This window comes from Prionailurus bengalensis, chromosome C2 (genome assembly GCF_016509475.1).
Source record: "Prionailurus bengalensis isolate Pbe53 chromosome C2, Fcat_Pben_1.1_paternal_pri, whole genome shotgun sequence".
Classification (NCBI taxonomy): domain Eukaryota; kingdom Metazoa; phylum Chordata; class Mammalia; order Carnivora; family Felidae; genus Prionailurus; species Prionailurus bengalensis.
Genome location: NC_057350.1, coordinates 142,669,466 through 142,683,890, shown reverse-complemented (window position 1 = coordinate 142,683,890; position 14,425 = coordinate 142,669,466). Strand labels below are relative to the sequence as shown.

The 14,425-nt window shown below is 41.4% G+C and overlaps 1 protein-coding gene across 2 annotated transcripts in view; it reads right to left on the bottom strand.

Moving 5' to 3' along the window:
- The window catches only part of RARB (retinoic acid receptor beta), a 730,168-nt gene that overhangs the window by 394,875 nt on the left and 320,868 nt on the right, over window positions 1-14,425 (bottom strand). For both annotated transcript variants that reach the window (XM_043595539.1, XM_043595540.1), the window contains one exon: window positions 9,483-9,839. In XM_043595539.1, coding sequence (XP_043451474.1) covers window positions 9,483-9,660 — 178 coding nt within the window. In that variant the 5' untranslated portion in view covers window positions 9,661-9,839. The remainder of the gene's footprint in view (window positions 1-9,482; window positions 9,840-14,425) is intronic.

Sequence of the window (14,425 nt, the reverse complement as noted above, 5' to 3'; positions counted from 1 at the left end):
TTTTCATTTTCTTTGGGTAAAGACTCACTAGTGAAATCACTGGGTCATATGGTAATTCTACGTTTAATTTTTTAAGGAACCTCCATAGTGTTTTCCACAGTGGCCGTACCAGTTTGCATTCCCACCAACAGTGCACAAGGGTTCTTTTTTCTCCACATCTTTGCCAACACTTGTTATCTCTTGTGTTTTTTATTTTAGCCATTCTGAAAGGTATAGGGTGCCAGTTCACTGTTATTTTGATTTGCATTTTCCCAATGGTTAGCGATGTTGAGCATCTTTTGGAGGTAGAGAATCTGACCTGACACACAAGAACCATTTACTTGGATAAATTTACCCAGCGAACCATCAGAGACACTCTAAGGTGCCTACTCCAAATACCTAACACGTAGGTGTTAAATAAAGATTGGAAGAGTAAATTCATGAATAAAGATACATTTCATTCCCTTTTGTACACCTTGGAGACACTGTTTACCCATCAAGAAATAGAGGCAAGTGCTAGATGGCTCTTTGCTAACCCCACATGCCTTCCAAGATGGGAAACTTCAAACACTTTCCTACTGTCCATCGTTCTTCTGCATATGGCTTTCCCCAGGGCCATGCCCATTGGCCCATGCCTGGCATAATCATCGGATTTGGCTTTACAAACTTTTTCCTGTCCACGTCCCTTACAAACTTCCTCTCAGTGGCTAGAACGTTTACGTTCAAAGCAGTTTAGTTGACCCTGTTAATTATTTTTCACTCATTCATTCATGTATGCATCCATCCACCCACTCATTCCAGTAACCTTCAAGGTGTAATGCTTCTTTTAATAACATGTTTTATAACATCTGCTTTACTATTTCCAAATGAAAGCCATAGATAATATAGCCCACCCACACATATAATTTCCAAGAAATCAATATATGGCCCTGACTGCAATATCAAGGATGAATTCAAAGCAATTTATAATAAAATAATAGCTATTTCAAAGTATAAATGTCCAGGCAAAAAGAAGTGGTAACATGCTTGCCTCAATATGCAGAATTAAAGTGATTATTTTACCTACAAATGCAGACTGATAGAAACATGTAGTATGAGGAAGTCTATCAATGAAGAATACCCTGTCGTCAGTGACATGATTACCTGAAATAGTAAATAACTCTGAGAAACATTCCCTTTTAATTTTTTTAGGGGTGCCCGGGTGGCTCAGTTGGTTGGGCGACTGACTTCGGCTGAGGTCATGATCTCACAGTTCGTGAGTTCGAGCCCTGCATTGGGCTCTGTGCTGACAGCTCAGAGCCTGGAGCCTGCTTCAGATTCTGCGTCTCCCCCTCTCCCTACCCCTCCCCTGCTCACGCTCTGTGTCTCTCAATAATAAATAAATATTAAAAAAAAGAAAAACTTCAAGTTTATTTATCTATTTATCTATAGAGCACACCTAAGTGGGGAAGAGCAGAGAGAGAAGGAGAGACAGGGAATCCCAAGCACACTCCACACACTGTCAGTGCAGAGCCTGATCTGGGGCTCAAACTCACGAACCACGAGATCATGACCTGAGCTGAAGTCAGAAGCTTAACCGACTGAGCCACCCAGGCGCCCCTTAGAAACGTCCCAAACAGAAAAAAGAGCAGCCTACTCTCCATCTGCACGGCAGTTATAGCTCTAAATAATTTACAGTATAATAAATTCATGTAATAGTTTGCATTTATATGTAAAAATGAGTTATGGCTAAGTTCAGTTAAACATAATTTATCTGGGAGGGAGGGTTCTTAACAGGAACGTCTGGTGGGACAGTGGGAAGTCAATGAGGGTATGAGGTAATTCTTTATTCTTTGCAACTACTGTGCACAGTGCCCGACATCCAGCCTCATAGCCGCTGCCCCCTAAATGCCTACGGTGCTGCCGATCATCGTGACATCCAAAAGGACATCCACAAATTGTCGAAATCTCCCATCAGCAAGAACTATTGATTTGGTCATTCTGTGAACCTTAAATGAGATGCCACTGTGTGCCAGGCATCAGGTTAACACGGGAGTAGAGGAGGGAAAGCTAGGAAAACAACTAAAGATAGCAGAAACGGGACACGTATAGTAAATCAACATATGCACAGCAGGTACGTGGGTGGGAGGGGTTGTTACAAGCTTTACGAAATATAACACCTTACAGAGCAGAGAACAGAGTTTTAGATCTAAGTGGTTTCAGGTGATTATGATTTCCCCACAGCAGTGCAAGATCTTTAAAGACAGATACAGTGTTTTAAAAACCTTCGCATCGCCTCAACGTCTGCATCTAACACGGATGGGTGAAGAGATTGGTCAGAGCCAGAAATGAAACCCGGTCCCGTCATTTTTGTCTGAGCAACCTTAGGAAAGTTGGTTAGCTCAGTCTTTGTTTCACTATTTCTCTTTTCCAGGTGGTAGACAGAGGTAATGCATGTAGCACACTACATGAGTGGCAGCTCTTTTATTTATTAATTTATTTTTAATGAAAGAAAACTTATTTTCGAGAGAGCCAGAGCCAGAGAGAGTATGAGCAGGGAAGGGGCAGAGAGAGGGAGAGAGGAAATCCCAAGCAGGTTCCATGCTGTCAACGGGGAGCCCGACATGTGTCTCGATCTCATCGACCATGAGATCGTCATCCGAGCCCAAGTCAAAAGTCAGACACTTAACTGACTGAGTCACCCAGGTGCCCCACCCCCCATTAAAAAACATTTTTTTTTAAGTTTATATATTTATTTTTGACAGCACACATGAGAAGAGGAGGGGCAGAGAGAAGAAGAGAGAGGTGACAGTTCTTTTCAACCTTATTCTCATGGCAAAGTAAAAAAGTGAGAGTGCTGATGGCACCACCGGCCAGTGGTTGGGCTGGTGGCCTCAAGGTCTTGGAGGTGGCCTGGAGATCACATTACGGGGTTAGAGTCTCTCTCTTTCTCTTGTCTGTCTAGTTTCCTCCTTCCTTCTCTCCTCTCTTCCTTCCTTCCCATACAACCCTCCTCCCCCTTCTCTCCCTCTCTCCCCCATTTAAATTACCAAAACACCATTCAAACATTGGTGGGAGTCAAAATAGAAAAACCGAGAAACAAAGACAGAGGAAGGGGGCTGTCTCACCGTGATGACACAGAATAAATCACCAGAGCTTCTGTGACACTGCTGGGCGACACCTTGTGAAGATGGCCCAGGGGGCAGCCATCTGGGGCTAATTCTACCTGTCCTCATGTTAGTCTACCTGTATGGAGTTTAATTTCCTATCACTCAAGGTTATATGGATGAGTTTTTCATCAGTAGGACCAAAATAGCTCATCTGAAATGTACAGGAGCTGTAGATTGATGAATTCATCAAGACAAATTTGGAACACATGGAAAGTCTCGTATCTCATAGCCAACTCAGAGTTATTATGGTGATTCCAATTTTCATGGGCTCAGTTTTCCTAAGATCAAAAATGCTCTTTTAAAATGTCTCTGTTTAACTATCTAATAAACAGAATATCTGAAGGAATCTAATATTACGTCTAAACCATTAATCTCTCTCTTTTCTCCATTTTTGGTCTTTTTTTTTTTTGGTATATATTCTTTCAAACATGCTCTCCTTAGGAATAATCATTGGCAAGAATAAGTCAGCGGAAAATCCATTCCTGTTTTTATGATCGCCTCTGTGGACTGAGAGCCTATTTCTATTCAAGAACGCACTTCCCGAGTTGAGACTCTCCTTTGGGCATTGTAGTTAATTTGACGAAATTGAACAATAATCTTTTTGTTTCTAATTCATGTTCACATATTCCTGATCCCTTTGGGGTAAAGTTCAACAAACACAATGAACCCAGCTCCTCGTTAGAACTATTCAAAGGATTACATGTTGGACTCGACCAGAGTCTGGGGAAATTGTAAAGACATCAAGAAGAAGACACAAAGATTCCTCCATTATTGGGGAAGAGAGGCATTGCATTCAAGTAATCAATACCTGTCCAGTCTTAAGGAATACACTCTTACCTATGACATATGTGGCTGTAGGCCTAAGACCGCTAAAAGTGTTTAATCATGCCCAAAACATAAACTATTTCTAAAATATTCAGGTGAAAGCCTTGGACCTCCCTAACCCTCAGAAATTTAGAGATACTGAGCAAAGGCAGAGGAAATGAGCAAAATTGTTATACTCCGTTTACTCAAATTCCTAACACGTCTCTTTACTTTATCTTATTTTTATCTGGCCTAGAAAAAGATTTAGAATGCATGTATGTGGACCATACTATTGTATTTGGCATTCCCTAAACACTAACAATTTACTAAGCCCCAGACATGTTGAAACTAGAGATGATCTCTGTCCAGCAGGGTCCTTGTGTATGTTTAAGGACAATAGGAATTAACCTGGTTTTAGTTACCATGAATCTGCCTGTATTTAATATCATGGTTTCTCTTTAAGAAAAGATACAGAAATAACACTAACTTTATGTCCCACCATTGTGAACTCTGAGACTCTGTCTCTCCAAAAGGCTGCGAGTTTTTAAAGGAAATACCCTATTTTCCCTCTTTTGTGATTTTGACAGGAGAGCGCGTTCTGAAGAAGCAGGGAAAAAGAGCTCCCATTTTAAGATTCTGGAGTTAAACGGAGAGTCTCTGAAGCCAAAACTGTTAATAATATTTTCCAGCTTACAACAACCTATAAAAAAAGCACATGTGTGGCAATAAAACAGAACAAGCAACCATGAAAGGAACATAAAGAGAGACAGACGGACAGTTGTCCAATTTTCACAGAGGGCTCTGGAACATTAAATTTTGAGTGTTCCCTGGCATAGTATATCAGGCTTTCTTCCTGTTGGGAGTCATGCTTGCCTGGCGGTGACAGGCTCTGTGTCTGTAGGACAGAGCCGAGCAGAGGCATCCACAGTGACTTCCTGACAATGGGATCCACCCTCGGTTCCTATGTTGGTGAAAAATGACAGCTGCTTCCACAGTAACGGGTGGAACTAAAGAGGTGGTGAAGTCCTTTAAATGTCCTTCGTCTCCAAAAGCTCCCTGAAGCATCATGGGAAAGAGATACCCGTGGTGGAGTTGTGGGAGGTTAAGTTGGCCTTGTTACCCAACACGGTGGGAAGGACATTCGCGTAGGGACCCCCGGGATTTGGGGGCTTGGAATCTGGTGCCAACATTAACTAGCCGTCTTGGCTTTTTACTTTTTCGAAGCCTCCCAGTCTTCATCTGCAAAACGGAACTGCTGCTAATGGCTCGGCAGAGATCTCAGGAGGCGATTAAAAAAGATTAAGGGGCACCTGGGTGACTCAGTTGGTTAAATGTCCGACTCTTGGTTTTGGCTCAGGTCACGATCTCATGGCTTGTGAGTTTGAGTCCCGCGTAGGGCTCTGCATGGCTGGGATGCTCTCTCTCCCCCTCTCTCTCTCTGTCCTTCCCCTACTGGCACTCTCTCCCTCTCAAAATAAGTAAACTTGGGGGAAAAAAAAGATTAAGAATGATATACATTCAGTGCTCAGTGGATTATACACAGGGTGCTCAATACATGGTAATGGTAGTTTTTATTACTTACCTGAACTCTCTTTTCTAATATGTCTGGATTCTAACCTCACGGGGACTTCAAAATGTAAAAAATTTATGTCAGAATACAAAGGCAAGAACGTGCATGCATAGGAGATTTTTTAAGTTCACTTCTGCACATAGTTATTGTCGTTTAGGTCAGAAAGTTCTGGAGAGTAGAATTTCTAAAAAGTGGCCACATCTTTCCCTCAGAATTATGAGTGGTCACAAATGGTCATACCAATGGCCAGGTACTCCTGCTGCAGAACTGGGTCCAAAATTGGCACAAATCAAGAGAAGATGGGCTGTTTGGTTGTAAAGGGCATGAGGACCAGGAGAACACTGGAGTTGTAATATACAGAATCCACACCTGCCAGAGTTGAAAAGGCTTTGGAGATGATCTGAATTCACCCCTTTATAGATCAACTTTTCTTTCCAATTCACACCCTACCATTGTCCTTAAACGATTTGAATGTTATTACTATAAAAGACATAAATGTTATTTACATGAAATTACATTACAATAACATTAATTACGTTACCGTAATTGTAATTACAATAATGTAACCAAAAGTTATAATGTAACAAAAAGTTACATTACGTTATAATAAACATCATAAAGACTTTAAATAAACATAGTTCAGAGTTGATGAAAGAAAAATCCACAGAGGCTAAATGACCGTAAATGAGACGGTAGGTCAAGGACATGTCAGTATGTGGGAAGGGGAACGTGCATCCTATAGGAAGGAAGAGGTCAATGTGCAGAGTTCAGGTTCTGGCCTAGGAGAACAGGCCGACCAGAGAATCAGAACTGAATGGTGGGAGGTGGCAGAATGGGTATAATATCAGTAGCTCCTATGGAAATTGTTCTCACTAGATCTTGAAGTAGAAGGTTCTTGAGCCTTTCTAATTACAAGGTGCTGAAAGAACCCTGTCACCGGGGCAGGGAAATTTATTCTTTCTGGCTGAGCTGCAGAATCTAGAGGTGTATAGGTTATGAAAGAAACATCGGCAAATCCCACGGCTCAATGACAGGATCCTCTTTATGGAGTCATTCCCCAACACGCATTCCAGATTAGCTGGCTTTTCCACCCAAGTATGTGTTTTGCTAGTTATTGAGACTTTCTAGAATTCAGCTATCTCCCTAAGTAACCTCAAGACGTGAATAAAACTTGACGTTTAATTTTAGCCAAGAGAAAGTCTGCCTTGAACTTTTAAGACCTTACCCTTGTTCCCAGTCTTTCTAAACCCCAGGCTGTAACAAAGACGAAGACTACTGTCTATATAAGGGCCGACTAACAGACCGCACATCAACAGTGGCTTCTTCTAGTGATTTCATCTGAGTGGCTTTCATGTGCTTTGTCTGTAGCAAGAAATAATAAAGTAAGACATCAGCCAGGGTACCAAGTTAGCCAATTTTGATGTTTCCAGCCTGAACTTTCAGTACCTCGTCCTTTTTCTGCCACACCCCCCAGCCACCTTCCAGTGCACAAGTTACTCGCATCCTCTCCCCAAGGCCCTCAGGAAAAAATTGTAATTATTTACACCCTCCCCCTTTTCTGGACTGCAAAACCGCTATTTCTAAAGGTTGAATCACATAAAGTCGCCAACATGTGATCAATTTTGATCTAGAAAAATGGCAATTGCATTACAGTTCAAACGGGTAGTAGTGATGGCATCTTGTCCCCTAGTAGTACAGTGAAATGAAAAAAAAAATAACCTTGTATTTGAGGTGAAAGGAGTCCAAGATAGGATCTAGCCCCACTTATTCAGGTATAGGCCTAGCCACTGAGACTCGGAATGGAGCAAGGAATTAGAAGATCAAACATCAACAGTTAGAGAACAGAGCCCGATTACATTCAGGATGACTGGACTCCTGTCCCAATGTTCTTATCTCCATGGCACGGGTCTGAAGACTTTTTCTGTCAAGGGCAGGACAGTGAACTATTTCAGAATTTGTGGGCTACCAGGGATCTAACATTGTAGCATGAAAGCAGCCATAGACAATATGTAAACAAACGAATGGGGCTGTGTTCCAATAAAACTTTATTTATAAAAACAGATGGCAGGCTGGATTTGGCCCACAGGCTGTAGTTTGCCAAGCACTGCTCTATAGAATTCTTAGACTTAAAAATATCTGCAAGCAGATGGGTGAGGGATTTGTATATTGAAAGTGTGCTCAAGTGTTCATGGATGCTAATTCAGCATAAAGATCTTACTATCCTCTGTATTTCCCTTAAAATAAGTACCTAAAGAAACCCAAAGACGCTGGGGCCTCGGGGCTACAGCTGTCTAAGGGTTTGCCAACTGCAAGATTAGATCACTCAGGACGGGGATAATACTGTCTTAACTCCTTAGCTAAATCTACAAAATTTAGATCTGAGGAAATTTGTGATCTGAGGAAAGAAATACATTAGAATGTGCTATCCATCAGACTGCCTGAGCTATGGAATTAGGTACAGACACTCCTGGGTGAAATTTTAATAGCTTTAACAATCATTTAGTCAGACTCCTTCATGCGTTAGAGGAATATAACTTCATTTTATCATTTGCATGTTGGATGAACAGGGTTTGAACTGGCACTTGGGGTCAGCAAGAGATTTTGAATACAGGCATTTTTTTCTATTTCTCCTGACAGTGAAGAAACTACTTTGGCTATATCTATTTTCCATTTGAACTTGAGAAGCATGGGAGAATGTTATTAAGCAACTGAAAAGCCTGTATTGGTCCCACATTCTGGCCACAACACAGAAAGGAAGACTTATCATCAGGTCATTCCAGGAAGGAAAACCAGTCAGTATGCACCAGGCATGATAATACTGTGAATGTAATCAACATCCCTGGAATAAAATTCTGTCCATGCATCTAGCTATCTGCCCAAACATCCAGACCATCTGAATATCTAAACTATTTTTGAAGGTACTGGACCATTTGCTGAGAATCCCCGGTTAGGTGGTGCTACCTGCTCCCAGGGAGCTAAAAATGTAGCAGAAGGAAGAAGTGAAGGCACAAAGACCACAAAACCACAACAATGAAGGCAATACTTCAAGAGTAACTTTCAAGTAACAAGCCAGTATCTGGAGGAACTCATTAAAGAACAGCAAGATGTGAAATAATCACCAGGTAGAGCTCTCAAGAGCTCCTGTTGAGCTATGGAAGAACGTGGAGAAGGTGCTACGGTGCCGTGACGCAGCCCGCTGGAATAAATGTGCTTTTTCACCTCCAGGTACTCAACTGCCTAACCTACTTCTCAATAGGTTGGGCAAGAGCTCACTGGCAAGACCTCACGACAGCTTGTCCTTAAACAGGCAGAACATTCAAAACAAAACAAAACAAAACAACCAAATCACAGAATATGGATGCTTTCTATAACTAAGTCATATCAGTCTTGAAGAACTCTAACTCTACTTTTATTTTATAGTACTTTCTACCCAACATTCTAGAGAAGATCAGAGGTAAGACGCAGCTTAATACAGAATCAAAAGTGGATGAAGACACTCAAAAAAGCTTATGTGATATGAATTAAATAATTAAAGATACTGTCTGTACCCAGGAAAAGAGCTAGAGATTCAAGGAGACCTCACAGTCAAAACTTATGTTAAATTCAGGATGATCATTAATGATTTTTACAGTATCATCTTCTAATTCACTGTTCACAGTTTTTAGCAAGTGGCCAACTTCTTCAAGAACGTTGGTCATAGCCGCCGATTCCTTTTTGTTTACGTTTTATAAAAGAAAGCAAAATACAACATAGCTTTGAACAGACCAAATTCGAAACCGCACCATGTATCAAGATTCAAATTGAATTTCTGCAACAGAACTAAAAGTATAATTCCAGAGCGAGAGAAACCAAAACCCAACAAAATGAGAACTCACCTTGGATATGAAGCATCCTGTTTTCTCACGTCCATTAAGCCCAGCAACCAAGATAAAAAAAAAAAAAAAAAAAAAAAAAAAAGAACAAGATGCAGTGGTACTTACTTGCAGGTGATGGGGTGCTGCACCCACTTGGCGGAGGGTGACCATGAAGGCCATGGAGGGGAGGCAGGGAAAGTCCCCCGATGACCGGTGGAAAGAGTAACGGGTAGGGTGCGGCTGGATAGTGAGTCATGTGTCCATTCACTGCCGGGACAGGACATGCGTGGCTACTGGTGGTCATGTTTCAGGCCTCACAGGATGAAAAGTGTTCTGGGGTGGGAACACATCACTCCAGGTCTTGAACCAAAGCGAGGGAGGTCAATTCAGGGCAAGGGTTGAGGGTGAGCTGTCTTCTGGGGCAAAGGCAAAACAGTTCAATGTATGACCACCTTGCACTTTAAAGATCCAGAACTGCTAACTCTGTAAGGAAAAAACAAAACAAAACAACAACAACATATATATATATATAAATTTTATAAGTCAAAAATATTTTCTTCTTTATCGAGTTATGTGAAAAATCTCAGATGTTAAGCTAGGTCTTCTAATTCCCAGTTGTTCCCCTATATTTACTACCTTTATTTTCTTAAAGTCTTATATCCTGATATAGAATAAAACAAATATACAATTTCAAAGTAGCCCTGACTGTCCAATATTAAATAGCAACATCCCCCCACACCCAATCTTTCCCTATCTCCCTCACATTGCGTAAGTTTTCTCCATGGCACTTAAGTTTTTACGCGAGTGTTTTTGTCCATCTCTCCCATTAGAATGAACTCACCAGGAGGGCAGAGTTTTTTGGTTTTATCACATGCTATGTTACAAGCTCCTCAAAGGATACCAGACAGGCTAGAGACACTCACTAAATATTCACCGAGTGAATGAATATCTGTTCTTGCTTCTTTTAGAGAAGTTGATTGTGCAATCATGTCCTAATCTAGGTGCTTCCAAGATGTTAAATATTTTATATGAACAAACTTGGGATTGAAACCTAGCCCCCTGGAATGACATACCTCCAAAAGGTAAATATAATTGTAGGAGAAAACCGTACCCTAATGAAAGGTGAGTAAGAGATACAGCGAAAGATCAGCAAAATTCTTTCTATCTTTTCTTGTTGTCAACAGTATACACCTTCCTTGTAAGAGCACCATCCATTGATCTATGTGACTGCTTTGTCTGTTTAATCATCCACCCATCAATAAAATCCTAACTTACTATTATATGCCAGGTGCTGATGTAGGCACTAGTGATATACTTCCACTAGTGTGGAAGAAGGCTAATGTGGCTCCTGCCATCACGGAGTGTCTAGTTTTAACAGCTCCTGATTGAGATCAGGTTGTTAAGGAGGGTTCAGTTGTCCTGCGCCTACAAAGAACTCGCAAGCAATGATCGGCACCACCTAGGACTGCTCGACACTGGGGACAGAAGAAGCCTGGAACAGATTCTAGGGTGGGCTGACTGTAGACGTCACAGGTTCATTTGGGCCCTGATGGCCAATATTCAGTAAAAGCCCCAAACTCTGGACTCCACTGAGGGAAGCACTGAAAAGTAAACCCATGTGACACAAAACAAGAACGGTATCTCAAGGCCGGCCAAGAGTAAGTGTCAGGGGCATGATTCCAGAATCGGACCACCTACGTTCACATCATGGCCCTACCCCATGAGCAATTATCTGACTTCTCAATATGGCAGCTTTGAGTGTAAAATGGGGGTCATAATAGAATTTACCTCAGTGGGCTGTTGGGAGGATGCCATGAGGAAATGAGGTTAATACCATGAGAAGAGCGCCCGGGGCAGAGTAAACACTAGGTAACAATTTGCTATTAACATATGTGTTGTCTCACCAAATGATAGGCTTCTGAGAACAAGCTTACTGGAAAAGATAAGAGGCTCTGGGGTCGGGGAGGGTAGGGAATCACATCACAGTTGCCTGAGGAAGATATTAGGACTCCAAATTTTGTCATGGAAGAAAAGGTAGGATCCGGGTAAAGTTGAGAACAAAGACTCATTAAGGCTTACGGATTTCTCAGTTTGTGCAATTAGCCAGTTTGATTACAAACCTCACAATTTTCTAATCCAAATACCTTCCATGTGTTTACTACGCGTCAGGCCCTTCGCTTACGAGCTCCAAGCTCTAGCTCTTACTCCATAGCCTAAGAGGCAGTTATTATCTTAATTTTCCAGGTGAGAAAATGACGTCTCTGTGAGTTTAAATGACTTAGCCGCAATGTCCTAGAGTCAGCCTGTGGCTAGGTCAGAATTTGAACCTAGATCTGGAAGGTTCTACGATCTCTTTGCTTTACCCTCCACCGTGCCGTGTGCTTATGTCACTGAGTGCCTGAAGGTGTCCTAGTTGTACCCTACAGAGGAAAACGTCCACAGGCCGTCCTGATGTGAATGGCTGTCCTCACTTAGATGACATTCTCCCCAGGGCCTTGAGTCCCTGGCCTATTAATGTTAAAAATGAGCATCATCAACAGTGAGACCATATGCTCCCAGGTTCCCCAGGAGTCCGCTGAACCTTACAAAAGAAACTATAGTCCCCGTTGGCTTCTGTAACACACTTAACCCCCAAAGTGGTGCCCCTCCCAAAATATCGATGTCCTTTTCACACTTGAAAACCACAACTTGTTTCTCTGATGAAAATAAATGGACTAGAAGAGGCGAATGTTTTTCTGAGCTTCCTCTTCTAAAAATCATGCACCATCTAATATATTTAACATCGTGATTTCGTAGTTCGTAGCAAATTAATTAGAAAATAAACAATGCCGTTTAGTATTTGCTGCATTTCCACTCAATTTGATTTTTAAATCACGCACACAAAGCCCAGCATTGTTAAAAATGGCCTTTTCTATCTCCATTAGATAAACTACCTCATTAACTGGTGGAGCTGACAGTTCAGCAAACCCACCCCCGCAGGGCACAATTCTTAGATTTTTAAAGCTGTTTGTTTGTTTTTACCAACCAGGGACTACGTCTACTCTCAATAATCCTTCATTTCTCTTTGCTTTCAAACACTGCCGATTTTCGGCATCCGGCCTGCCTGATTGAAAAGTCTGGTATCACGCCTAGGATCTTTAAGAAAATAAAAAAAAAAAACAAAAAAAGAAAAAGGAAAGAAAACTACTTACAGTGGTAATAGGGCAAAAGAAAAAAAAAATCAGTGTTTTGGGAAAATCCTGTTATGTTGCTAGAAAACTGAACAGTCGCTGGGTCTATGTTCACATATGTGACTGATTAAGGCTATTCCTGGAAGCAGAGAATTTCCTTTGTTTCAGGCTTTTTGAGAAAAAAAAAAAAAAAAAAAAAGAGATGTTTCGTGATATTAGCAGTGCTTTTTCCCCCCCTCTATGCCTGATTTGATTTTGGGCTCATTCAGGGTTCCTTCCTTCACAGCCCGAAGCAAAGCAAATGGGAGCTGAATAGAAGAGAGTGGAAGGAAGTAGGGATTCCCATCAGGAGGATCTACAACCTTGGAGATTCCCTGGGCATCAGTTTCCTCCTCTGTGAAACGGGTTAAGGGGAGAGGAACAGGTTTTATGTCAAGTGTCTCAGGCTGTGCTGTCCAGAAAACAAGTGTTTTATGAGATATTAAACGAAAATACTGAAAATATTTAAGAGGATATAAACTAAAAAGGGGCTGCCTGGGTGGCTGAGGCGGTTAAGCCTCCGACTTTGGCTCAGGTCACTATCTCCCAGTTCGTGAGTTTGAGCCCCATGCCCCTTGTCGGGCTCTGTGCTGACAGCTCAGAGCCTGGAGTCCTGCTTTGGATTCTGTGTCTCCCTCTCTCTCTGCCCCTCCCCCCTCGGACCCCCCCACCCCTGCTCTCAAAAATAAACACACAAAAAGTTTTTTTTTAATGAAAATAAAAAGAGGAAATAAAAAAAATTTATATAACTGCATGCATAGTTGATATTGTCATACAATAATCTATCTGCCTTTGATAAACAGCAGAATGACAGGAGGTAGTGTGATAGGTCCACACATGAGCTGTTGGAGGAAACATGCCCATGCAGTGGCAGGGATCTTGCGAATTGCTAACATCTATGCCCACATCCACGAGATATTATTTTAATAAGACATAGTATATTTTGTCCAGTCTAATTTCTTAATGGTTTTAATCCATTAAAAGTTTTTAAAGTACATTTTAATCATTTCTTGGCACACTTAACTTACCAGAGGTTGTTTCTGTATTTATTTCAGCTTAAAGTTGCAGGCAGGTTTCTAAGCTGATCCCTCTCGAGACTTAAAATTTGTTTTATAAACATGATACTTACATAGGATTTTTTTTAAAAAAACAGTTCCCTTTAAACCAGTGGTTCTCAAAGCGGGGTCCCTGAACCAGCTGTGTCAACAGCACCTGTAAACTTATTAGAAACACAGATTCTGTGTTCACACAGGATCTACTGAATCAGAGTCTCAGGTAGGTGCAGAAATCTGCATTCTAACCAGCTCTGCGGATGATGTTGATGCAGCCGACATTTGAGCAACACTGCCCTAGACATTCGGTTGGCAAATTTCTTCTGAAAAGGGCCAGAAAGTAAATAATTGAGATTTCAGGCCATCCAGTCTTTGTCACAAATACTCAACTCTGCTTTTGTACCAACTTCTTGTGAGACAAAAGCAACCACACGCAATCGATAAACGAGTGGATGTTGCTGTAATCCAATAAAATGGGCAGCCTGCTGAACCGGGCCCATGGACCATAGCTGGCTGACCCCAGCTTTAGATTAATAAAGAAAAACAGCAGCCCGCTGTCTAACTCCCGTCCCTATAAGCAACTACTCGAAACTATGCTAGTTCGGTTTTTTCCTGTTACTTGTATTTCTAGATAATGGGCTTAAACTATTTTTTTCATAATTATGTAAGATTTCCTTTACTATCTACTGGTTTCTACTATAAATAGGATTGAAATCTCACAGGCTATTGCTCACACATGCAAAACCCTCTTTTCTCTCTTACTCCCAACATAATTTCATCACAATGAAAACAATGGAAATCAATTACA